Source organism: Oryzias latipes, chromosome 3 (genome assembly GCF_002234675.1).
Source record: "Oryzias latipes chromosome 3, ASM223467v1".
In the NCBI taxonomy this organism is placed as follows: Eukaryota; Metazoa; Chordata; class Actinopteri; order Beloniformes; family Adrianichthyidae; genus Oryzias; species Oryzias latipes.
In genome coordinates this window covers 35,293,414-35,320,534 of record NC_019861.2, presented here as the reverse complement: position 1 = coordinate 35,320,534, position 27,121 = coordinate 35,293,414, and the positions used below count along the sequence as shown (strand labels likewise).

The window sequence follows — 27,121 nt, the reverse complement described above, 5'->3', positions numbered from 1 at the left end:
TGTTTGCAGGTCACACCAGAATTCATCTATTAAGAGTTTTTTAATAGGAACAGTTACAAAAAGAGGAGAAACTGTAAAGCAGCAGCCCGACGCTCCCTATGCTTCTATTCCAGGGACTTTTGCAACAGTTGATGTGCAGCATTTGTCCTTTTATTCACGTCAATCCGGTCCGATAAAATAATCTTTGCGTTTACGTCTTTGAGCAGTTTGTCTGCATCCTGACTTCTTCCAGCTGCTGGTTTGAATTAATTATGACCAGAAAGATCTGAAACTTTGTTTTCTAACAGTAGTCTAGTCATTTCTAAAGATGCGGCGTTCAGCAGCCATTTAACCTTTTCCTTCGCATAATAAAACCTTCACTGAAGCCTGTTTTAGATGCAGGCTGTTTGCAGTTTTTTTACTGCCTAATCTTCATGTTTGGTCTTCATGTCTTCAATTATTTATAACTGTCAATATACCTCCTTCATGCAGTGGGACTCCACGTTGTTGGCGGTCGTCCTGAACCGCTGGTGTGTATCCTCCTCCGCATTGTTAACACAAACCTGAAGGCCCCACATTAATAAACTAACAACCCTCCAGGTTACGGTTAACCTTTATGAGTCCCGCTGAAGCCGTATGGATGCACTTGCCTCATCTGCATTTTAGTTGGATTTTATAGCATGATGTGTTATTTATCTCAAGTTTTATCGTGTTTGGGAATATAGCACGACTTACGTTATGTTTATTAATCCTCTACATGTAAATTAAAATATACTTTAAATGTTATTGGGATTGTAAGTTACAGTTACATTTTCTTTTTTAATTTGCAGCTTCTCATGTTTAGAGTTGTGTCTTTCAATAGTTAACAGGTCTGAAAATCATATATTTCCTTTTTGTTATGTTACAGTTCATGTGGTGTGGCTCCACACGTTTGATGCAACAGGAGTTTTGATGGATTACATCACTGTTTTTAACAAAAGACTTTTAAGTTACAAGTTTCCATCACAACCACAAGGCTACGCTGTTGCTGATCAGACTCCAGCAGCTCGTCCCATCTCTTATGTGCAACATTTACTGTTGAATATTCACCTAAGGTCAGTAAAAATAGAAGCAGAAGGAGAGTGCAGAGCTTGCCAGTGAGTGGCAGTAGTAGGTGGGCTGCCATGCGGGAGCCATACACTGTGAAGTAAGAAACTGAAGAATGGAGCAGCTGAGAGCCATTACCGGTCGAAGAAGGATGTTGGGAAGTGGACCACAGCAGAGGGCAGCAGGACTTTTAGTGCTGCAGTTCCCCTCATTCATGCATGCAACACAAATAGCAACACTTCCTCGTTGCAGGACAGCAAAGTTTTCAGAAGTTAAAATCTTCTCATTTTTGGTTTTATGCTTGACAGTTTTCTGGTTGGTACTTGCAATTGAAAGGTATAAATTTGTTTAAAAAAAAAGAAGGAAAAATTTGTTTTTAATTTGGCATGTGTGAAGGGGCTTAGCCTTTTATTCTCCTGACTACCATCAATACAAATGTGTACTGTGCAGAGGACATTTCTAACCTGATTATCTCCCAAACACTGCACACTACTAAAGGATCTCCTCCTGGTGTCTGGTGTCAGTGATACCAAATGTAAAATGGGTGGGGCTCTGGGAACTGTAGTTTCTGATGGATTTTAGGGATATTAAGATGAACTTTTTCCAGTTTCAGTGAGCGCAATGTCGGTTACACGTGAGCAAAGTGTAGCTCTTTTTGCTTCAGATAAAGTTGTTTTACTTTTTTTTTTTTTATTGGTGGTTGTGCCGTTTTATTTTTAAGTGTTTTGTTGTCACTTGCTCTTGAAAGGACTCAAGTCAAATCAACACATTTTCAGGTATTTTCTCATCACCCCAAACCACCATTCACTTTAAACTGACTCTAACCTGGCCTATGGTGCAATGATCTAATACTTTTTCCCTGGATGACATCGTAAATATGCCCTTTAAGGTGTCCATAATGAAAAATTAATGGACGACGCATCGGTTGGTATGGTGAAGGACTGACATGCAGGAAACCAGGGTTCGATTCCCGGGGGGGGGAATGAGCAAGCAATTGAATTGGTGAACAGTTAACACCACCCAGTGAGGGCCCTTGGGCAAGACCCTTAACGCTACTGCCTACCAGCACGAACGTGCATGAATGATCCCGGTGATGGTCAGAGGGACCGTAGCCGCGAACCGGCAGCCACGCCTCTACCATCACCAAGTACGAATGAAGAGTGAATGAACAATGGACACATTGTAAGCTCTTTGAGCGTCTGGAAAAGCGCAGATAAATCCAATCCATTATTCTTATATGATGGTTACTTATGAAGGAAATACATATCAAATCAATAGTACTTTAATCTTGTTTTTTTCTGATGGGTACGTTTTTTGAGCCAGAAAGTATTTCTAAATGCTTTAATTGTCCATTTTTCTTTGGGTTTGCATTGTCATTGTCATCCTCTAAATTGTTCAATTCCTCCATGTGTCTCTTCTCCTCCTCCTATTCTCTTCTCTATTTGCTGCTTTCCAGTCTTCACAATTATCCAATTCCATCAAAAGGTTAAAGGAAACCATAAAATAACTGATCAGTTCTGCTGTATTGTTGTTGTGATTCATTGTTACCTAAGCAGTTTCTTAAAATATTATCCATATACCTTTGTTCCAAGTTTCTGCTGATCTGATCACCAACTGGTGTTTAGGCAGCAATACTATAGAACTTTCAGACTATTTGACTTCTTTATTGGTGTCCATTATCACTTTTTAACAGCCAATCAGAATCAAATATTCACCCAGACCATGATATAAATATTTTTAAAATGTACACACCTTCTTTTGATCCTATTGAAAATTGGAACGCTGCAATTTGGACATTTCCCCACTGAAGGACAAATTAAGGACTAGCAGATCTTAAAAGAGCAAAAACATCGACTTAGTATAAACTAAGTAACTAACTAACTAGTATAAACTAACTAAGAATAAACACACATATTTAAAACCCCTTTAGAAGATTTAAAATTCACTTCCATGCGTCTCTATATGCTTTTCCCAACAACATTTAGAGGTTTATGAGGCAAAAGTCAGAAACAGAAAAAGAAACAAAGGCGCGTTTTTCCTCAAGGTGACATTCTCTTGAGATACTAATCAAAGGTTTGCTGCTTTTTCAATCATTTCTTTGCCGCTTGGTTCATTGCTGTATGTTTTAGGGAGTGGAGTGAACTCTTTACCTCCAGGTAAACCTCGTCTTCCATAAAGATTACCTTTAAAGTCTGTACTACAGCTTTAAATCTAACGTCATTTGGATCTATGATCAAATATTTACTCTTAAACAACAAAAATAATGTGTTTTTTCTGCATAACATATCACTTTCTAGAAGATGGAAGACACAGTTCAGCAGTTGTAAATGGAGTGATCTCCAGAACTGGGAGCCTGGGCTCCTTGGAGCCTGCATTCTATCGACAGTAAAAAGTAAATGACCTCTATCCATCTTATCTTTAGACAGTGGGAAGATAATCTAGCAGCAGTGCTGCTGCTGCTGCTGCTGCATCGGCAATCACATGAAATGTGTTCAATGGCATTACTGTATTTGCTACGACAAAAATGTAAATCTAAGATAAAAGAACGGTGGCAGTCGATGCAGCACAGACCGATGCCGCAACTTTTCCTCTCCGTCTGAAGCTGTGAAGCTCAGGATCGTACGGTTTCAGCAATTCCCCAAACTTCCTGGGATAATTTTGTTAGAGCTGATGAAGGATGGCTCTTTCACCGATACAAGCAGTTTCAATGAAGTGTCTCTGTTGAGGTTTCAGAGTCATTACACCGACACTCCATCTACAGGAAGGCTCAAAGCGTAATGATCCAATCATTCCTGGTGTGCAATCTTTGGTGTACATAATCAAACACCTTTAAGATATTAAATAACTTATTTTAGCGACGTAAACATTTATACACAAGTTATAAAAAAAGATAATGACCTTCATTAACTGGAGATAGTAAGGAAATCTAAATAAAACAGATTTATGGGTCCAAAATACAAACTGAAAAGTGTTGTGGCAATTTTAGTAGGTCGGGACCTTTTTGAGCTCTTTTTTTTACTTTAGAATTTTTCTAAAGCTTTTTTGTGGCAAAGATTGATAGTCATCTTTTTAGGCTTATATATATATATATATATATATATATATATATATATATATATATATATATATATATATATATATACACACACATTTCTATCTTGTTTACTGGAAAAATCACAAAAAATCACAAAATCACAAAAAATGACATCAAACCATTTTAATGTTTTATTACAACAATCAAACAAGTAGAGACTAAATAAATGTTTGAGTCCAAAATAAGGAGTATTCCCATTTTGTGTCATAACTCTTGTAAATTTCAAAGCAAAAAACCTTTCTGAAAACATAGAAGACTTCAGCAGAATCTTCAAGATTAGCTGCTGCCGCCTGGTTTTTCTGTTGGCGTGGTCATGAATGGTCACAGCTGGGTCGCCGGCTGGCAGCAGCTCTGACTGGGCAATGTGTAAGTGTCTAGTATCCAGTGCCATCGGCCGCCAGTAGACCGGGGTAATGTTCCCTGCACGCGCACTGCTAGCGCATTCTCAGAGCACAAGAAAATATGTGCAGTGCACAAAATAGAATTACAAAACGATACGATGTGCATCAAAAACAAAGTTACAAACTCAAATTCTTTAGAGATGTGGTCTTTACGAACAAACCAAACAGATCGTTAACATGAACGATGGGAATGGAGTCTGATTACAAGAGCCACTGCGCGGCCTGGTGAGGTAGCTGACATTTAGGTCGCCGCGTGGTGGCATTTTGGCATTAGTGACCTTAGCTTAAACCATGACAAGGTAAGATGAACAACAACTTTTGACAATCTCTTCTCGTTTTCCGCTAAAGACGACCTGACTGTGTCTGAAGAATCAACGTGTGAAAACCCAACGGGTGAAGTTTGGATCTATCTCTCAAGATATGAAAATCCTACATTAAGTCAGTTTTAGTAAGGTTGCATCTGTTTTTGGCCTCACTCACAAAACTTTCACAAACAGGTTTTATGGTAAAAAAAGGGAAGTGTCTAATTTTTGTGACAGTATTTTAAGCCCTTATTACCAACTTTCACTGCCATGCTTGACATCTGGCATAGTTTTAACCCGTTGTACTTTGGCGCCAAACATCTGTGCACCAGTTTGCATTTTTTTTAGATATATTTTCTCCAAATATTGTGCAGATTTAGCTCAGTTAAGCCTCAGAGGCCTTTGTGCTTTCTAAAAAATATTTCTGCAATAAACTCTTGAGTGGTTTTGCATCCCTGCAGTCATTTTCCTACAATAATAATGCATTGATCAACAGCAATGGTTACACCTAAAGGCTTCTGATGAAACTACTTTTCCTGACCCTACGTAAAGTTTTTTTTAAATAAAGAAAAGCTGCAATATTTTACGTTTTTGATCAGATATTTTGATCTGTATCAAAGGCTTGGGAAGTTCACATTGTTTTTTCTTTCTGTGAAATTGAGCTGTGACACCTGACCACTGCAGCTTTACCACAGCCAAACCAAAACATGTCAACACCAGAAGCTGAAAAGTGCTTTCAAAGGGAGTCAGCTGCTGTCAGGTCTCATCTCTACTCCTCTGGATTTAAAAGGATGAGGTTTGGGCCAAGTATTGTTGTGTTAAATTCTGCTTTCACTTAAATGTGCGCGAGTGTGCGCGTACCTGCACTCGTGTACTCTCCACAGGTCAACACAGGTAAAGGGGGGGCTGCATTGGTTTCTCTTGCAGGAGTCTGACAAGCACCCAACAGAGAGCCCTTGTTGGCTGACCAGGGAAACCCCATCTCTTGGCTTGCTGTCCATCGCCAAGTAGCGTCCGTTGAGACGCAAATCCCTCATACAGCCTGCGGGAAGAAAAGCAGTTTAAGGAAAAAAAAAAAACAAAGACGTTTTAACATTTGAAGCCAGAGTTCTTTTCTTTCTTTGGCTAAATGGACGTTTAAGTGCTTTGAGCTTTTGCTGGTCATTGTGCAGATGATCTCCTTTGTTGATGAATGTCAGTCTTCTGACCAGGCCAGGAGAAAAAAAAAACCATCAGTTTCTGTCCATTCTAAATCAATAATCACCAGCAACCCTTAAAAAACCAGCCAAGTAAACAGTTCCTGACTTTTTCATTAAAAAACTCTCTTAAGCTGTCGTCTGCTTTCATCTCTGCTCACTGTGCATGGTGCTTAGAGATTTTAGTTTCTATGTTTGGTCCGCTGGACACTCTTGTGTTTTGAACTGAACTGCGGCACACTTAATGACATTAGCAGTACAGGTGTGGTGTGAGTGTTCACACCTGCAAAGCAGAGCAAACATCTCTGATAAAAGTCCACCCCTTGAATAGCGTCACGAGCAGCGTTCACCTTCTTCCTGCTTGAACTTTTTTTTTACACAACTGCATAAATACTGCAAGTATCACTAAAGCAGACACACAGGATCAGGACATCCAACATACTTCATTCAGGAGTTGAGTATAAATTATTCCCTATTCAGTATTATGTAAATGTTCCCCTGCTTTCACCTTTGACCTTAGTGAACGTCTTTAAGTTTTAGATCATCATCAGAACCGGCCACTTCTGTGTTTTCATTATGTAAAAAGAGACACCAGGTAGGACAAGGAAAGAGAGGAAGAGCTCGATGAATTTGACGAAAGTCATAATTACTTCTGTCAGTTTTTTGTGAGCCTGAACCAGGGTCGGGTATTGATATTTTTAAAACCGCTGCTTTTTTATCTTTGAGGAAACAAAAACACTCAAATAATGAAAAAGAAAAAAGGGTAAAAAGGTAAAGAAGCACAAAGGATTTGCAGAGGAGGTTTTCAAAGCAGACGTCTCCAGGGAGACTCCAAACAGATTTGTGGAAGGTTTGGAGAATAAAGGTCAGTAAATATGACAAAACAAACCTCAACTCAAAACAGTTTATCAGTGTTAGTAGAAGTTTTCATGGGATCAGGTTTTCACAAAGTCTTTAAATGACTGCTACGTCAAATACCAAACAGCATTTATGAAGGAGTTTGAACACATTTGGTCTCTGTTGCCCCATGTGCCTCAGAGTACTGAGATGCTGGAGACTTAAAGATGTTTTTCAAAGCTTTTCAAAACAAAACTAACGTCACATTTTTAGAGAGATTTGGGTTTCTTGAATGCATGTTCAACTTTTTGGTTGATAATATAAAAAGGTTTTCTGGCGGCAGTGCAGGAGACAAATAAAAATTTACAGGAGAGTTTCCAAAGTTTGGTTTCCCAAATTAAAAGTTAAAAAAAATTCACCAGCAATGAAATGCATGAAGTAGGATTGTAGATGTTTGGATTTATTTTCAAAGTATTTTTTGATTAGGATTTTGTCATTTTTAGCCAAAATCAAGAAACCTGTACTGTTTTCTAAGACATAGTTTCAGCAGAGCAGCAGGAGTTCATTAGAAATTGAATTCTAAGGTTGAGGTCGGGACCGTTGGCGCAGAGTAAACCCACCCCCCTTTCCCATCATCCATTTGTTTATGTGATCTCCTCTTAGCTTCCAGCCCTCACAGCTCCTACCTAACATTAGTGGTGCAACAAAAATGGCGAGCAACACCGGATCTATCAAGACGTCCAGTTCTGATGCAGATTCCAGCTCAGACGAGGAAAACAAAGATGGATCTAATCATCTGCAGGTGGATGATCAGAACGGAGCAGGGAGCTTTTTGCCCGCCAATTGTTGCACCTACGTCATTGCTACAAAATGGTAGTTTTTGTCTGCTTCTGATTCACAGCAAATACTCAGAAATACATTCTAAGATCAATTTTCCTTAGACATGTTTTGTTAGAATTCTCTATTCCAACCAAATTGCATTTGCTAAAAAAGTTTCCAAATTTTAGACAAAATGTATTCAGCTCTTGCGATTTCATTACATTTCACAAAGTCAGATTCTCATTTATGTCTCCACTTAGTCAGATTCATAAAACTTTCACTGTTTCTCCTTTTTATGACTTACAGAACCTAAATGAAGAGCAAATTGGAGATTTGTCTGAGAAACCTGCAAAAAACTAAGTGACTGAATGAAAAAAAAAAAAAACTCCATAGAGAAATTTCCTAAATCTGCATAATTTCTAATCAGATTTACAACCATTGCAGCTACTCTGCAGCTACTCTAACCCTAAACACATCCTAGCACAGAATATAATGGTGATGTTATCATGCATAGGGATTGCATGATGTAATTTAAAGTCAGCCTAAAAAAGTCACAAACTTTAGGTTTTATTGTGCTCCGTTGCATCACCCGCCGTGTTTTGCACACGTCGTGGTGAGAAGAGCACGGTAGAACGGCGGGGTCCGCTGTCTGGTTTTACTTCCTTTAATGTGCAGAGTTCGCCTCTGTAACGAGGACTGATTCCCTCGTGGGCATCCTCCACCTTGAAACGAGTAATATCTTAAAGTGTGACTCGCTGTGTCTGGCTGAGGATGTACTTTTGAAGTGCCTTTTAGCCTAATGACTTAGTTGCCACATTTAGTTAAAATTTTATTCGCTCTCTGTCAGGTTTTGAAAAGGAATTTTTTACTAAAGTGAATGCTTTAGCAAACAATCGTGGACACACAGCTTCCACTCCGGCTGCCAAAATGCATCACCACTGCCCATGTGAAAGGAAATGCTTTTAAAATCAATTAAGGAAAAAAAGTCCTGCATTGTTCTTCACTGCCAGAGGCACAGCTGTCTGCCTTTCTTACTGTCTAACTCCAGGGAGCTCTCAGTCTCTTTCACTTTGTGCTTGTATCTTTTACTTCTGACCTCTTCCTCTCTCAGATATCAAACAGACTCTCACTTTTTTCAAATGTCAAAATGTTTCCTTAGATTCCTAAGTGTTTGAACAGAAGGCTTTTTTCTCGGCTCCTGGAGACATTTCACTCCTCATTAGAGAGGCTTCCTCGGCCCCATCAAACAGGTAGCGATTTTCAGGCTTCTCTCAAATGAGTTTTTTTTTTCTCCTGATTTGGCAGAATTTGTGAAATATTGGCTTTGGTTTGCTGGTAGAGTGAATGATGAGGGGATTTGTCAAAGACCTGAGAGGGCAAACAAAGTCCTTCAAGCTGAAATCCAGTAGGAAAATAATTCAGATGTTTCAAAATTCATATTAGGGCCAAACAAATGATCAAAGAAGTTGGTTCTTTCTTGGTTTAGTACATTTTAAATAATCTAAATCTTAAAACAGAATGAAGCCAATGAAGGGTTGATGCTTTTCTGGAATCATCTATCATTTCATAGGCATAGAGGTTAACATTTAAACGTTTTTCCGATATGGTAACCACTCCAGTTGGCATTGAATGACTCACATTGCAACGATTCTAAAGCGTTAGTCACACCCCCTGGTATGGGCGGGTAGACCTGTTCAGGTCTTGCAGGTTTTTGGGTTGTCCGGGTCTGTGGAGGGTCATAGAGGAGAGCGACTGCATTTTAAGGTGTGTCTTTGTAGTTCCCTTGAGGCTGGAATGGCCACCTTAAGGGACGTCATGATAATGGAATGTACCATTCTCCTGCGTGTGGTAAATGTATCGTGAAGCCTTTTTAAAGCTAATGGAAGTTGAACCCTTAACCACTCATGACGTACAGTATAGGGGACGCTATCGTAGGGTTGGTAAAGCACTTGTCTCAACTGTCCTTACAGGTTGTTAAACTTGTACGGGGCACACAGGTGGTCCACTCAAGATATCAAGGTCGTAGACTGATCAGTGAACCTGTAGACCGACAGTCATGCACATTTGTGTCACATTTATTCTATGAGCAGGTCATAGTGAAAACATTTGGGTAAGTAAGTATAAATTAGGTGACTTGCAGGCTTGTCGTACAAAGTTTACATTTTTACAACCCCTAAATCATTTGTGCTGGTCATGGAGCTCATAAGTGCTGTTTCACGTGATACGTCCACGCTCCTTGCCAGCGGCCTGCCTGCTAGACATCCTATGGCTGTCCTACACGCACCCCCATGCGCGCAGCATTGGTGTGCGGTCAAGAAGAGGTCAGTACTGGCACCTTACTAACAACTAGTGTGTGGCGTAAGAAAACCGCAGGAGAGCATCACCCGTCCATCATGAGTGCGTGGAACTTACATTGTCCTTACAAATAATTCATAATACACTTATCACACACAGGACAATTGTACGTTCCATTATTACGACTTCCCTTTAGGTGGCCGTACAAGCCTTAATAACCCTTGTGCTATCCTAGGCATTTTAACGTTGGGAGTTGGGTCATCTAGACCCATTAGACAGTGCACTGAACCTTTTTTCTTCAATGATTTGTGATCTTCACTGGTGTCCATGGATTACATGAAATCTTTCCACCTTTATCCACCTTTGTCATGGTAGGGAGAACACGTCAATGGAAGGGTGGGGTCATCTAAGATAGCACAAGGGTTAAGGAGACGGCAAGACGCACCTCCTCTACCTCGAAGATGCAGCCGCTCCTCTATACGACCCTCCACAGACCCAGACAACCCAAAAACCAGCACCTGTATGGGTCATGTGACTAAGGTTTTAGCTCTGCTTTCAACCTGAATGTTTCCGTTTCCAAAATGAACAATCCTCCTTTTGTGTTTTTCCTTTTTCTCCAAAACGTCACCATATGTTACTTTTTGTAAAGTAACATAAATACACATCCACTATTGTAGAACGGCGTTCAAAAGAACAGTGATGTTCCTCACGGATGTACAAGTCTTCGTGTAGACAATATAGTTCCTGATCATAAAAACACAACATAAAATATATAATACGAATTTGTGGATTTCTTTGTAATAAATCACATAAATTAGTGAGATGTTTTCCTAATTGTTGGTAAGTTATACGCTGGTATTTTTTTATAGGAACTCTTACCTTTACGAAGTTCTCAGTTTCACACTAAAAACGTTTCCTCATGCATGCGGTTAAATCAATCATCACAGAGTAGCGTCAATCATTGAAGAGCTCGGGAGCATAGGATCTTTTTCTGGAATCTGAAAATGAATTCTTGTTAAGCAGCCTCAAGTGGCCTCAGTGCCACAGCAATCTTTTCGCATGACTCTGTCACATCAAACACGTCACATTAAATCCAAACTTCACTCTGGCTTAAGAATCCTGCCAGAACATTCTGCAGATATGCTTTAATTAAATCATTTTTCAAGTACCCTTTTGCGGTTTGTGTTTCATTCCCTTTGTCTCCTGCATCTATCTTTAGTTTCTTTAAAGAATCGTCCAACATTTGGGTCAGTAGGGGTCATTTTCCACCAGCTGGGGGTCAAACTAATAGCTTTAATAAAGCAGCATAGCAGCAACCCTAAGTTTGTTCTCGTATGAAGAGTTATTTAGACTCTTTAGAGTAGTGTGTAACACTCCATGGTATGTGTTGTTGGAGCCTCAGGAACCACACACATGTACACACAAACGGACAATTACAGTTCATTTTCCAGAGGCCTGAATTACACGCTTTCCTCTTTGGAAAAACATGTCATTCTAACTGTCAAACAAGCAAAACCCAAACTTTGTTGATTTGTCTTCAGCCCCCAGAATCAATACCATGTGGAGCCAATTTGGCAGCAATTACAGCGGCAAGCGTTTGTCCTGTAATTCTGTCACATCCAAACCACTGGGAATTGGGTAATTCCTCTGAGGTTTCTGATTGATAATCTATTTTAAAAACGTTAAACTTTAATAAGCAACATTTTTTGTCAGACTTCTTCACTTGAACAGATTTAAATAACCGTCTTTTCTGAACTCTATATAATCCTATTGCAAAATCGAGGCATATTTTAAGAATCTTTATTTTTTTTTATTTTTTAGAGTTTTCCTACTTGGAGAAGTTCCTAATAAAATGTATTACAATAACTGTTACAATAACAATATTGATAGTATCAATAATGGTGAATCTGCTTATTATTTTCTGCCACTTAGGACACTGTTCAGCTGGGCTGCAGAGGAAAAAAGAACAACTTATATTGTTTATGTTCTATTTATAATCTGGTTCAGAAGGAAGTTTTATTTTGAAAAAGAGATCTTAAAATATTATTTTAAAATGAAATGGATAAAATACAAAGTCAATAAAAAAAACACCTTTCAGAATAAGACGAGTGTTTCTAAAAATCCAGATTCAGTCCCAAATCGCAGCATGTCTTTGTATGGATTAACTTTTCTTCCACCTGTTTCTGCACAGTTCAAGAGAAGTTTAATAATTGACTGAATCACGATGAAGTCTGTGGATCAAACGTCTGCAGAAAACCTCCCCTCATATCTTCAGAGATCCTGTGTTAATGGAGAAACTCCCATGCAAACACCAAATCTCTCCGTGTTTGACTGAAGGATGGACATCAAAGCAAACTGTGCCAAATGTCTGAATATCTGATCATGGTCACTTTAACAGAATCAGGAAGCTGGTCATATATGTATCTTACCTTTAAAAAGGAATTGCACTGTGCAGAAGCAGCATTTCTTTACTCTAACTTGAACTAACACAAGCTAATCTGACTACAAGAAAAAGTCCCAGACATCCTAAGAAATCCTGCAAATCCCCAGAGGAAGCTGCCTGCTTGGACCACCCACCTTGAAAGCTCTTGTTGATCCCCGGGGAGAAGGTGTTTCCCAGCATCACCGCACTTTGGTCAACAACGATTTCCCGACTTCTTCCCTTTGATCCCGTCACCTCCCGCTGTCCTCCCCCTCCGTCCAGTTTCAATGTCATCTCGCTGTCGTGGCGATCGAGAAAGACCTCGTGCCAGTCGCCGTTGTCAAGGCGATAGCTTGGCAGGGTCAGGTTGAAATCGCCGTCGCCGAGGTTGTAGAAAACACACAAGAGGCCCTGAAAGATCTGCAGAGAAGAAAACAAAGTTTACAGGTCTTAGCGTTTAAGCAAAAGCCAGTGAGTAGATGGAGGCAGAGAATTCAAAATTAAAACCCCAATCAAATGTGATGAAAAGACTTTTAGTGTGAAGAAATCAGATTTGTTTACCCAATTAATATTTGGCTTTTTGCAGAAATGTTCAAGGTTAATTTGCTCATTTTGATGTTCTTAGTTTTTTGTTTTTTGTTTAGCAAATGTAGCATTTATGCTTTACACAGGAGTGATCTGCTAATTTGACTTTCTTGTTTTGTTTGATTTTTACAAAAAAAAAAAAAAAAAGCATTTGCCCCCCTATGTTAATCTTAGGGAGTACCGGTATTCAGACTGGAAAAGTCTGTTGGTCCGGACCGAGTCCTGAACCTTGTTTTGATCTGTATTCAGACTGCCGTCAACCAGACATTTTGGTTTCCAGCCAAAGTTTGTAAACAAACCATGTGACTAAAGATCTCTTCAGTCATTGGCCAGGAATTATGAGGGTGGAGCAAACTAACAAGACAAAGAAGACGGAAGTACCAGGCTTTGCAGTCCTTATCAGAATAGTTCACCTATTCAAACTTTATGTTAGGTTGATCAATTTTGAACGTCTGTATCAACGTCAAGTACAACAGTTGTTACTGTGGTACGGCGTGCAGAGGTGGTTCCAAGGAAGGTGGCTGCAAGGAAGTTACTAAGGAGAGGATGGCTAAGGTACGCTGATAAGTGTTTGTGACATGTAACCCTTGTGCTATCCTAGGCACTTTAACATGGGGAGTGGGGTCATCTAGACCCACTACAGTGCTCTGAACCTTTTTTCTTCAATGATTTGTGATCTTCACTGGTGTCCATGGATTACATGAAATCTTTCCACCTTTATCCACCTTTGTCATGGTAGGGAGAACACGTCAATGGAAGGGGGGGGGGGTCATCTGGACCCCATAGGACAGCACAAGGGATGGACTGTCTGGAAAACAGTGTGAGAAGCAATCCTATCACGTTAAAAGTTGTTTAAAGAGCCTGTGTTAATCTGGCCACATTTCAGTGAGCTGTTGCTTTACATTTACTGCATTTACTGGCTACGGTGGCCATTTTGGTCCAGTTGTTCCACTCCGAGCACTGAGCCTACACAGAGCGAATCGAAGCTCAGTCTATCAGAAACGACCCAAAATCAAAAGACGGGTACGAGGGCGATCCCGGACCAGATCTGCTTGGGTGTATTCAGACGGAAAATCTGCCCCGGATTAAATGTGTCCCACTTGACATAACATTTTTCCACTACTTTTGGTATTGACTTTTGGTATTGATGCAGATTTTTCAGGCAATTCTGCTTATTTTCTAATATAATTTGGAGAATCAATTATGTGTTTCATATTATGTTTTTTTTAAATGAAACACACATCCTTGAAATGAGCCGAAATCCCTGTAGAGAAAAAGATAATTCCACTTACATGACTTCTTCGGGGTTTTTTTAAATTAAAATTCAGCTCTTTTTAACTTTTCTTGAAATTTTTATTGAACAACCACTCAAAAATGTATTTTAGCTGTTTCTTTTACTGTTTTATGCAAAGCACTTTGAAATGTCTATTTATACAGAATGTGCTGTAGAAATAAACTTGCATTGCCCAAAACAGACCAGCAACAAACACATTTTTAACGTCTTTCTTACATTGCGTGGTTAACATTTTATACTTTCAATCACTAGTTAAAAAAGAAGGAAACCAAACAAAGTTTCCTTCCAATATTGTAAGTCAGACAAACAAGCATTCTGCCAAATCGCTCATTCTTTTATCACTCATTAGAAATTCTAAATAAATCTCTGTGAGTTGGAGAGAAAAAAAACATAACCATCCATTCCACTGTTTACACAGATGTACTGGCAAGTAGTTCATGTTCAAAAAGTTGATTTGTTTGAACTGTTTTTCTGCCACAGATCTGAGCCAACTAGATCAGCTTCATTTAATACAGCAACACATCTTTAGAGCATTTACAATAATATAGGAAAAACCAGATCTTTATCTTTAATGAACACTTTGAAATTAGACTTAATCTCTTACCCTCCTGACAACATGTGGTCCTAAATTATTTCCTTCTTTTCCACGTGCTTCTGCCCCCATTGATGGAGCCAAACCCCCCCAAACCCCAGCTTGTTTTTACTGAGGACATTATAAATGAAGTGGAAATTTTTTGAGGATGTGACAGGACAAAAGCTCTGGAAAAAACCAAAACATTTAATGTTCCCTTTCATATCATTTATTACAGAAATAGGTTTACCTCCACTACTCTGCTAAAAGTCGTACTTAGCATTCCTGGAACAGACTAAAGACATTCTTATTAGAAATATGAAACAGCGTTCTGGATGCTCGTTTGTTTCTACGGTTTAATTAATCAGGGATGTTCAAAGTAACGATGGGGTCAAATCAGGATCAGCTAAAAGTTTAAAAAAAAGTGTAAATTAGAAAAAATAAAAAAATAAAAACCTGCTTTAAAATTTGAAATAAATTGTAAATTAAAAAAAAGCTTGAATTAAAAATAGTAAATTTAAAACAAAAAAAAATTACACTTTAAAAAAACTATAGAAAATTTGAAAAACATATTTTAATATTTAATAAGCTACAAACCTAAAACTTTTTTCAAGTGTAAGATAAATATGTAATAGCTGCTGTTCTGCATTTTAATTTTCATATTTTCGTTTCTCTTTCAGTCAATTTATTTTTAATTCAGACTTTTTGTTTTTGAAGTTGATCCAAGTTTTACATGGGGGCGGGGCTTTGAGCTCATTGGCCACCAGGACATGACTGACATTGAGTTATAAAGGTTACGGCGAAGAAATGTCCGCTTCAGAACAGCGTCCACTGTTGGTGTCAACCGTCCTCCAATGTACCAAACTTTTGAAGGTCACAATGAATACGGCACATCATACAGGATCATCTTTTTATTTTTCAAATATTCGATATTTCTTTTAAGTTTACAATGTGAACTTCTGAATTTAAAACTGTATTATAATAAAAGTATCATTATAATTTTTTTTAATTCACAATATATTTAAATGCAGTAAAAATGCAATAAAATAGAAAGAAAATGTGTCACTAATATAAAAGAACTGTTCTAGAATTCTAGAACATTTGAAATAAAATTGTAGATTAAAAAAACAATGTTTTAAATTTAAAGAAATACTGAAAATCTAAGGGAAAAAAAACCTATAGAGCTAAAACTGTTACCAAATGAAAACAGCTGTTTTGTATTTTCAGCTTTTTTTCTTCCTGTTTCTCTTCCTCGTCACTTTCAGTCCTCATTTCACAGTTTTGCTTCAGACGTTTTTGTTTTCTGAGTTGATCCTAAATACATGTGAGGGCGGGGTTTTGAGCCTATTGGCTAACGGCTCATTACAGAAGTTATGGTGACATCATATCCTGTCCGGAATGGCGACTGTTGTTGGCGCTGCCCGTGTCATCCCTCCTCTGACCGATGTACCAAACTTTGGGAGAACATTGTCACCACGGTAGGCCGCATCACAGACAGGATGACACGGGCGGCGCCAACAACAGACGCTGCTTTTTTAAACTCAAGTTAAAATGACTGTTTATTCACTTCCAATTTCCCACATTTATTTCAATTCTAAGATTTCTTTCCAAATTTACTTTTTTCCCCAAAAAATTTCTTTCAAGTTTAAAATACATATTTTAATACATATAATAAGTCTGATTTCAACTTTTTTTTTCTTTTGCTTACCATCTGGTTTTTATCCTTTTATTTGGACCCCATACATTCATGAATTTAGATACATGTATTTTATTTTTATGTATTTTTGTTTTTTTATGCTAATTGTGTACATTTCCTATGTATTTAAAAAAAAACGCCCCTCTCACTCTTCCACGGGTGGTTTCTCACCCAAGCTTGGGTCCTCTACCAGAGGCCTGGGAGCTTGAGGGTCCTGCAGTATCTTAGCTGTTGCTAGCACTGTTCTTTTCAGGACTGAGGTCTTTCCAGGTATCTGTTGTAGCCACTCCTCCAGCTTGGGGGTTACTGCCCCGAGTGCTCCAATTACCACAGGCACCACTGTCACCTTCACTTTCCAGGCTTTCTCCAGTTCTTCTCTGAGTCCCTGGTATTTCTCCAGTTTCTCATGTTCCTTCTTCCTGATGTTCCCATCACTTGGCACTGCCACATCCACCACCACTACAAAGTCTATATATCTTTTTTTTGCTTTAGCTAAACAAACCAGGTCAGCTGGTTGAATATACAATGTTCTCAAAACCCAAATGTGAATGCTGTTCTTGAAAATGTAGGTTATTCTCCAGGTCTGTGGTCTTCTAAAAGGCCTTGTGACACTTCAACAGGTTGAGTTATTTTTACCACCATGTGGATTTATTATTTCTATTATAGGTGACGGAAGCTTTGACATAACAGTGCTCTTTAAAAAGCCCATCTGAATCTAAAATGCTCCAGGACTTTGGTTAAAAAAAATCTAACATCTTTAATGTTTTTGCATGCCTTTTTGCCTGTAAATTGCACAAAAAAAACTTTTAATCTGATTTATCTAACCTCTTTCTAACCGTTTCTGACCTCTCAGATGAACATTTCCCTCTCCTCGTGGGATTAGCTGGGATTACAGGGAATCCACTGGTCCAAGTTAGAGCGCTCCACACTGGTTCTACGTCTGACCCTGGGCTGAGCTGACTGTTAAAACTCCACAGCAATCATTTATTATTATCAGAAATGGAAATTGTTACGCAAGGCCACTACAATCCTGTTTCCGTGTTTACTGACATGAATAAAACCTAAATCCTTACGTATCTCAGATAAGCACATCTACTGCTTTTGTGTTCCCATAATTGCTGCTTCTATCTGTTATATAATTCTAGTACTGGCAGCACTGTGGAAAAATTTAGAAAAAAGGTCATTATTAAGCTTCACAAGTCTCACGACTGGGTCGAAACTCTGCAGGTTTTTATGAATAATGCTCCAAAAGCTCAGTGGCTCATTGTTGCTTAGCAAGGCTGCTGACAAACACTTGAATTTAAATTAAAAGTGCAATTTAGATCAACCCTTAAGCATCCTAAAGTGGAAAGCAAAGACAAGAAGAGAAGGGAAAGTAGAAAGAAAGAGAAAAAAATCTGGACTTGTTGATTTAAATAAATGTTTTCTGAAGAAAAACAAATTTGTCCCAGAAGGCAGTGAGCAATTAGTGAAGATGCAAATATATGTTCTTTAAGGCAGAACACAGTGAAGCATGAACAAAAGAGCAATCTCCACAGTTAAGAGCTTCAGATCAACAAATTATGTATGCAGGAGAAAAAACATAAAGCCGGATAACTTAACAAACCACCAGGAAAATTTGAAGAGAGAATGGAGTCAAAGTTATCAGGTAAGAAAGAAGGAGAAAAAACCCCACTGTGTTGGATTTTCTGGAACTGCATGAACTTAAAGGGCTGATCCATCTAAAATCCAAAGAACATCTGAGAGTCCATCCCGACTTTGCTGTACATCCTAACAGGATCTACCTCTGCAGTTAGGTTGCTTAAGTAAATGTCCTTCACCGCAATGCAGGATTAAACAAAAAAAAAGAAAAAGAAAAGGGGGAGGTTGCATTGAACTTCTCAACTTCTGCCATGGCTGTGGTGAACACGGAAGAGGATCCAAGCGGGTAAACATGTTTGGCCTCCTTTTTCTGTTAGCAATCAAGTCATTTTCTCAGAGGTCACTAACATTTCTGCTAACTGCAGAAAACAATCAAATAATGTTTTTTTTTTTTTTTTTCAGTTGATCTGAAATTCAAAGCAGTCAAGGCGGCCGCTCCATCCCAAAGGGACTTTTCTAACTGTGACTCAAGACGTTTTCTGACAAAGTCGAAAACTTCAATTGTGTTTCCATCACACAAAACTGCATTTGCGCCAAACGTTATTAAAATTCTAGAAATGTTAAAAAAACACATAATTTCGCAATTACATTTATTTCCTTTAAATCATAATTATGCGAATAAACATAAACCAACTCATGCGATAAATCATTCAAAAACACGGCGACGGATGTGATCAATACTTAAATTTACAGCAGAAACACTCAAATTGCTGCCACGGTTCTAGCGCTCATCATCATCTATCAAGGGAGACGTCGGCGTCCTCTTCAGGCCGTCGAGTGGCGAGCTCCTTACACGTGGGAGCGGCTACAGATGAAGCCATTTTGGGAAATGCTTGTTGGTGATTTTCCAGAGCAGCTGTGGATCCAACATTTCCATCCGACATGATGAGCTGTGTGACGCTGTGGGACCTCTGGTGGCGCCCGCTGTGCAGCGCCCAAGACAACCAGGGGTATCGGTTGTTGGTCACGTGACTCGTTCAATTTGAAAAAAGTGTCAGTTTTGCAAAATATTATGTCAAAACGCAACAACTTTTTTTTAAATAAATGCAAGTTTTAAAAAAATTGTTGTGTTTCCATTCGGCGAGTTATATTATTGGAAATTGAATTAGTGCAATTTCATCGTCAATTGAAACGTTGCTAATGACTGTTTCTGACAAACCGGAGCTAGTGAGTGTGACATCACCCACAGGAAACGGTTTACTGCTGGCTCCAACCAAATTAAGTTTTTTTTTTTTGGCAATATGGACACCGTCATGTCGGAGCCAGACGTTGTCAGTAAGCAGTGATTGGTCCGAGTTACTGTTTCTATGGCAACCACTCTCACAAATCAGGAGTACGCGTAGTGGAAGTCTCCACCTCCAACACTTGGAAGCAGGCTCAGGTGAATCTGTCAATCAAACATTTTGGACGTTGGGGGCCAGCAAGTATCTGGTTGGTCAGTTTAATTTGTGTTGAAAAAAATGAGGATTATCAAGAAGATGTTAAAAAAAAAAAGTATCAGAGCAAGAATGTTTATTCTGACCAATAGAATGACTGAGTATTAGGAACGCCAGGGGGAGGGGTTCTCATGTAATGGTCAATAACAAGAAAATAGAATAGAACTTATTTTGATGTACCTGCAAGTTCTCATTTTTATCACATCTTGTCTTTGCTTTGCTCTGTAATGAATTACCTGCCTTGACAGCATGTTTTCTCGGCCTTTCACTCTCCATCCATCAGTCTCTCCTCGTCAAAATCCTTTCTGCTATTACAGCATGACAAGTAAAGTGAACATCATGGAACTAACAAGTCACACAACCCACAACACCAACCTACAACCAAATAGGGATTAGGATGTCATGTTGAGACAACCCTGGATTTATGGAAAATCTCTGTGGTAATTTGAGCTTTGATTTGCACCTCCTGACACTTCCTGTCATTGCTGCTGCCTTTTTGGACATAAAAGAAAATGCAATGCATTTTAAGGAGTTGGTTTAAGAGCGGAGTGATTTATAAAAAAAAAAGAAGAAACAAAAAAAAAAACAGAGCAGCAAAGTTTAGTTCAGTTTTTCTCCAAAAAGAGCTGAATTGTGAATTAGTAACCATATCACTGCCTCGACCGATCAGCCAAAGAAATAACTAACAAAAACAATTTGGGAGTCAGAAACTGCCTAAAATCTCAGTTTGACTTCAATCTGCATAAATAAACAGTATTTGCTTTTTTCTGTGATGCTGAAGGCCTTTTTTTATTACAACACAGCATTGTTTTTTTCAGTTAATAAGTCCTTTATTATGGGTAAAAAGTTGAAAAAACTGAACATAAGTTGTTTTTAACTATAATGACTTTTACCAATAAGAAATTTGAAATGTATTTAGTGATTTTTCTTCATTGTTTCTCAGCATTTGGAGGAATCAAATGGTGGTGGGGAGACGTGTCGTTACCAGCAGACATGAAGGACAAAAAAAAAAACATTTACAACACAGTTAAAAACTGTACTGACAATATATTTGTGTATTTATACTTTGTCTCTTTTTCCTGTGTCAGAAGCTCAACATAAGTAAAACAATTAAAGAAATAAAGTGTTCTAAAGTTTGCCGTTATTTACAAATGAGTCCCTTTACACTTTTAAGCCCCTCCCCCAGGACCAAATGTCAATCAAAAAGGACAATATTCAGCATTCTTGGCAATTAATCAAATGTTTATATTTTATAGAAATCTGAAAAATTAAAGGTCAGTATTCCCCAAAACAACACAAATAGAAAATTTAACACGTTAAAATATATTTTAAATAATAATGGTTTCCTCATGAGCTGGTGTTAGCATCCTCCACCGTGTGGGAATTGGTTAACGGCTGATTTTAAGGGTGATTCCGTGAGCTTTTACTGCATCAGTAAACCGTGTCTTACTTCTACGAAAAGTGCACGCTTAGCGCTCATGGACAGCAGGTGAACAGTGGGGATGGCGGTGTATTTTAAGGCCACGCACAGCCACCACGTACATGTAGCGCATTTTCTTTCGTGATATAAATAATTCAGAAGTGTTTCTCGTGTTGATGTACGCAGATGTCCGTCGAGGGTTTCAGCTGACGGGTCTTTGTGCGAATTCGATTTTGAGCTGTTCAAACTTTTTGGTCGGTTGAGAATTATGCAGCTTATGGTATTTTACGTAATTTATACCCAATTATTACGCAAATCCTACGCAATTGTGCATGATTTTTGTGAGATGCACACACAAATTTGTGCCTTTCCATGACCGTTACACGTATGTCTACTACATTTTTCAAGCATGCATCACAGATGTTTAACTTTATACCGCGTATACGGCGCACATATCACGTTAAAATTACATAATTGACACACAAATCACTAATAAATTACATATAAACAGCGCAATAATTACGCACAGTTCATGTTCCAAGTTTACTTGTTCTTTGGGTGGTTTATTCGTACTTCTTCCGTGGTTTTAACATGATTTACTTGTGAAAATTTCACATAAAGACCACAACTTTTTTCACGCATTTTCATATGCAATTTCCATCTGTGTAATATGTGTACAAATGTGTGAAGTGGCTGTGTGACAGCAATCAGGTGAATGAGCCTGTGTGTAAAAAGGGATGCTGCAGAGACGCCTTCACACATGCAGACTACAAGGCTGAGGCGTTCTCTTGCACCAGCCATGGCTGTTCTGTCACACATCACGTGTCTTGAACTGTCGGATCACGGTTCGGTTTGCACGCATCACTTCTCTAACTGTTAATCTTTGCTGGCTGTGGGGTTGTACAAAAAGCGTCTCCCGAAGATCTCATTACAGCCACACATCCAGCCCAGTTCTGAAGACCTGCAGCTGAGGGTAATCTAGTAGAAACTTTGTTTTTGTAAAAGAATCAATGTTTCCCCATGAAGAGGCATCATCTGGAACTTCTGCAGCCCCTTTGGGGTAAAAATCCTGTAACCTTGTTGTGCTTTGCTTTTCAGTGCTTGAAATCCTTTGCGGTGGAAGCAGGAAGAAGAGTCAGCAGCAGGAGACTCGCAATCCCAGCAAATCAAATCAAAACAATCCTCATGGCAAAAGCCAGTTGAAAGCAAATGGGATGTTGAAGTGACCGGAGAACAATGCACACAATTTAAAGCTGGTAGGGATAAAAGGATGAAAACAGATGCCGCTTGGGCAATAAAGAAGCGGATCAATAATCCAATTTGGCCAACTGGCCAAAACGACAACTCCATCAACTCCATGAGGTTGGAAAACACAGGCGGGAGGGAATGAGTCTCACAGTAAAACTAAGACTCAAGTAATCCTCTTTCATTTGGAACCCAGATAAATAGAAAACACAGGTTCTAACTCAAGATGCTCTAAAAGTTTCATCTGGCACGCGGGAACGGCATGACTACAAAGCCCTGCAGGAGAAGGTGGCTGTCATTTGTTCTGTTGCTATGGGTCCAAAATAAATATTACATGAGGGAGAGTCGGAGCAAAGCTGACATTTTAACATTCAATTTGCAGACTTGTGCAAACACGCCCCGCTGTCAGCGACGCCGAAGTTTTCCCACAGCCCGGTCCGGTGGGGGAAGGATGCACCGCAAGTGAGAAGAATGAAGAGATGGAGGAAGAAAAGAGGAAATGAGTGGAAACAAGAGAACAATTTGTTTGTCAACATGCCATTTGTTCAGAAGATAAGATGAAAATGGCTTTAATTTCCTTAGAGGTGATGCTTAGCCAGCGTCTAGGACAGCCGTGTTCATGTAAATAAGGCAGAATCCAACACTTCTGCACATTTCTGTGCAAAAAAGGAGCTGGGACTGAGAGTGGAATATGACCGAAGGCTGTTTTAAGAATGATAGGGTGGTGGGAGGGTCGCTCTCATTTCAATTTCAAACTGTTCCTCCAAGTGTCCCACTGAGCATAATTTTCTCCCCTCCATCTCCGTCTGCGGCTGCTGCCGCGTAAACAGAGCCGAGATGAGAAGAGGAGGAGGGATGTGAAGGAGACGTTGGCGGCCATCATTAACCGCCCACTCCTCCTCAACATTACAAAGATAAACCAAAGCTTTGAAGGGCGAACCCGGTCAAAGGGGCCAAAGCAGTCACATCACTTCAACTGTATTTACCGCCCTCCACGTCCTCGCTTTCTCCTTCCTGCCATCACGCCTCCTTATTCTATCTGTCCTCCATGCCCCGTCCTCCTGTCTTCTCCTCTTAAGACGGGCGAACTCCAAGGTTGTTGAGCTTGAAAGCTGAGACGCATCTCAAGGCTTTACTGATGAGGTTTTAAGTATGTTGAGAATCCACCGGGGGGGAGCGCTTTTTTGAATCTGCAGCACAATTTTAACCCCTATTAAAGCTGAACAGAGAGCTGGGATTTGGCTCATGCTCCTCTCCCTGTGTGGGACACGAGTGTTCAGCGGGGGGGCAGGCGTGCCGTGCAGGAGGTGCGCGTTAAGGTGTGAAACTCTTCCTGTGAGTCCGCTGTCCCGCAGCAGCGGCGGCTTCGGCCTCCAGGTGGAGTTCAAACGACATCTTCATCTTTTTGGGAGTGCAGATTGTTTGCTTTTGCGCCTGTTGTCCTCGTAAATTCTAACCTGTTTAAAGATTTAATTTTCAAATGCTAAAAGAAAGATAACTGTGATTTACTTTAGAAAATAACAGGAAGTACCGTCCGTCTTGGACCAAATATGACAGATTTCCAGTCTCTTTATGTTTAGAAGGCCCTTTCCTGCAGAATAACAGATGAATAAATGCATCTAAATGCATATATTTAAACATGGTAATACATGCAGATACTCTTTAAATAATAGCAAATGCGTCCCCATGCTGACCTGCGGCGCACTGAGGACTTTTCTCTGTCAGTCAACACAGCAGTTAATCAGGCAAACACTGTGACCTTCAGGAAGCATTAGACTGGCAAAGCAGCATCCAGAGGAGGACGGGACTTTAATCAGCAAGTGTCACCCAGACAGAAAAACAGGGTGCTGCTAACTGTCCTCTGAGGAGACCATTAATTCATTAACACCTTCCTTCCTTCATTATAAAAGACCCGCTGACTCGGATCTGCTTGGAGGCTGGATGTCACCTGCTGATAGGATCCCACCAGATAAGTAAATTAGATGCATGATTAAAGCAAATATTCCAGTTAAAAACTGATTTTTTAAATTCATTTTTATAAATAAATAAGGTTAAAGGGCAAAACATTATCTTTTTTTTTTTTACAGGTTTTAAACGCCAAAGCAGGTGTGCAACAATTAACATGCTGTCTCATTTAGTGGGTCTTTACAGAGAAAATGAACCCTTTAGCTCTACTATCTACATTCTTTTGACTACCAGAACCGTTTAATGGGAGTATTGATGCCAAATATCGATTATCATGCATCACCAATTGTGGCACTTTACCAAAGCATTGATTACTAACTAATAAACAGGATAAAAGTGAGTCATTTCTGTATATTTTTGGTTAACAACGGTTGTCGTTTAAACTCCCCCCTGCTCACAGCGTATTGAACTGTTCCAGCAGTCATGTGACCAGAAGAGCAGAGAGTTGTCTTGTTACCCCACTAAGTTTTTCAAGCTTTAAGGATAACTAGTAATATGTTTAAGAATTTTTTTTTACCAGCAATCAGTATCAAATCTCTTATTATATTAAATTTTAGAGGTGGCGTATTTCCCATCACTACTTTACGCAATTACAGCGTTTTCTCATTAATCGCGAGAGTTAGGATCTAAAAATTACCCGGGATAAGTGAAATCCGCAAGTGGGATTCTAGATATTTTAAGGCTGTAAATCCCCAAACTACAAACTTTATCCTCTTTTTTTCAGACAGACTACAACATTTTCACATTTTTATCTCTTGCTTAAACTCTCAAAGTTGAACCTTCGTAGAAAAATATGTTAAAATAAAAACAAAGATCTGATCGCGATCAAAGATTTTACAGATCTGGCAAGCGTAATGCATTTTGTACAGGAGATATGGCATGGAGGAGACTGATTGACAATATGAACAGTCAATCAGGACGCAGAACATTGTGGACTGTTAAAAAAACAAAGGATATAATGCTCTGAAAAAAAGAAGCAAAACAGCAAGACCGCGAAAAGGTCAACCGTGATATAACAAGGACCACTGTACGGGGCGGCCGTGGTGCAGCAGTAGGGCGCTCGACCCATGATCATAAAATTGCAGGTTCGATTCCCGCCTTGCACGCCCTTGTGTCGAAGTGTCCTTGGGCAAGACACTGAACCCCACCTTGCCTCTGGTGGGAAGTTGGCGCCAGTGTTCGGCAGTGGAGCCGCCACCATTGTGTGAATGTGTGTGTGGCTGGGTGAGTCACTGTAACTGACTGTGACTGTAAAGCGCTTTGGGCCTTGAAGAAGGTAGAAAAGCGCTATATGAGTATGTGCCATTTACCATTTACCACTGTAGCGCAATTGCAATGAATTCTGAAGTATTCATTGTGTGTGGGGTCATGGGTTGTATGTGTTAACGACAGGGAGTGGAAGGGGCGAAGGGTGGGTTGGGTTTTTACTGTAACATTGTGTGTGTGTTGTTTGTTTTAAATGTCAAAGTGCTTCAAGTTGCGCAAGGTATGAGAGGCGCTTTATTTTATAAATAAAGTTTGATTTGATTTGAAGTGGATAAAAAAGCAGCTATGCACTGATATGCAACACTTTATGTCAGTAATGTGTTAGTAATGTGTTAGTAATGTGTCAGTTATGTGTTAGTAATGTGTTAGTAATGTGTTAGTTATATGTTAGTAATGTGTTAGCTGCCTTTCGCGTCGACGAGTTACAGCATGTCAAAGAGTGTGTGCTATTGAGGTTTTGCCGGCGACATCTCCGCTGTTAAAAGTTAAAGCTTATGAGTAAGATTTTGTCAACTTGTCATTTTTTATTTTATTTTGTATATTTGTATGTTTTGTTATTTTGTAATTTTAAATATTTTCTATTTTGGTAAGCTGTTTTTTTTCACTATTCAAAATATAATAAATATTACAGCCTATGACCGAAATATACATTTATAAAAAGGTTCAGTATGTTTGGTTCCATTCCTGTAAATTATGACACTCACGCCTCTGTGCTTTTGAACATAACTTGACATATTTGTCCAGGAGACAAATGTCCCACACAGAGACAGTAAACCTCTAACAAAAAAGCCCCACAGAAGACACCCACCACCAAGATTTGACACAGGATTTCTACCTGATTGTCACTTCTGGTCACAAGATATCTAGCAATTGGATTTTCAGCCACACCTCTGAAGCAGTCACCGCATAAAAAACCTTAATTACCGCCAGTTAGAACTTGAGAAGAAACTCGGATGAGCAGCTAAACTTAAGCCTAAAAGTCCAGCTGCCCTGAAGACCAGAATCCTGTTAAAACATGACCTGGGAGGCTAAGAATCTCCACAAATGCATTCTTCCACGTGTCCAAACAACAATGTTTAAGGGTCTTGTGGCTTTGTTTGGATTCCTAAGCTGTGCTGCAATTCTTTTCTTTGGAGAAAAGAGATTTTCTCCATGCAGTTTCCTTTTTAACAAGCCCCACTTGTTCACTTATTTTCTTATGCACTTCAAGTGTCATGCTATCAATTGATACCTGTGGAGTGTTTTATGTGGCACTTTAAGGAAATACGACAATTTATTTAATGCCTTTTTTATTGCAATTATAAAATCAAACTGGAATATCTGTTGTTAATGCATACTCCTTGATTTCCTATGGATGCAGTAAAGATCTTTTGCCAAACTGTCTACTAAAAAGGGACATACGGTAGTTTGACTTGTTAAAAAAACTTTTTATCTCTTTTTTAGCAAATTTTCAGATCTCAGTTTTATCATTTTGAAGCTTCACACCTAGAACAGTTGGGGAAAAGAATGTAAAAAGTCTAATCCAAGAGTATTCAGGATGCAAAGGTTAAAAAAATAGAGATGCAGATACG

At 39.2% G+C, this 27,121-nt stretch overlaps 1 protein-coding gene across 1 annotated transcript in view; it reads right to left on the bottom strand.

Moving 5' to 3' along the window:
- Positions 1–27,121, bottom strand: part of LOC110014444 (neural-cadherin-like) — a 338,096-nt gene that overhangs the window by 45,484 nt on the left and 265,491 nt on the right. Inside the window, exons 33-34 of the mRNA XM_023953704.1 lie at positions 12,587–12,851; positions 5,724–5,904 (exon numbers count right to left, since the gene is read on the bottom strand). Of these exons, the coding sequence (XP_023809472.1) occupies positions 5,724–5,904; positions 12,587–12,851 (446 nt within the window). The remainder of the gene's footprint in view (positions 1–5,723; positions 5,905–12,586; positions 12,852–27,121) is intronic.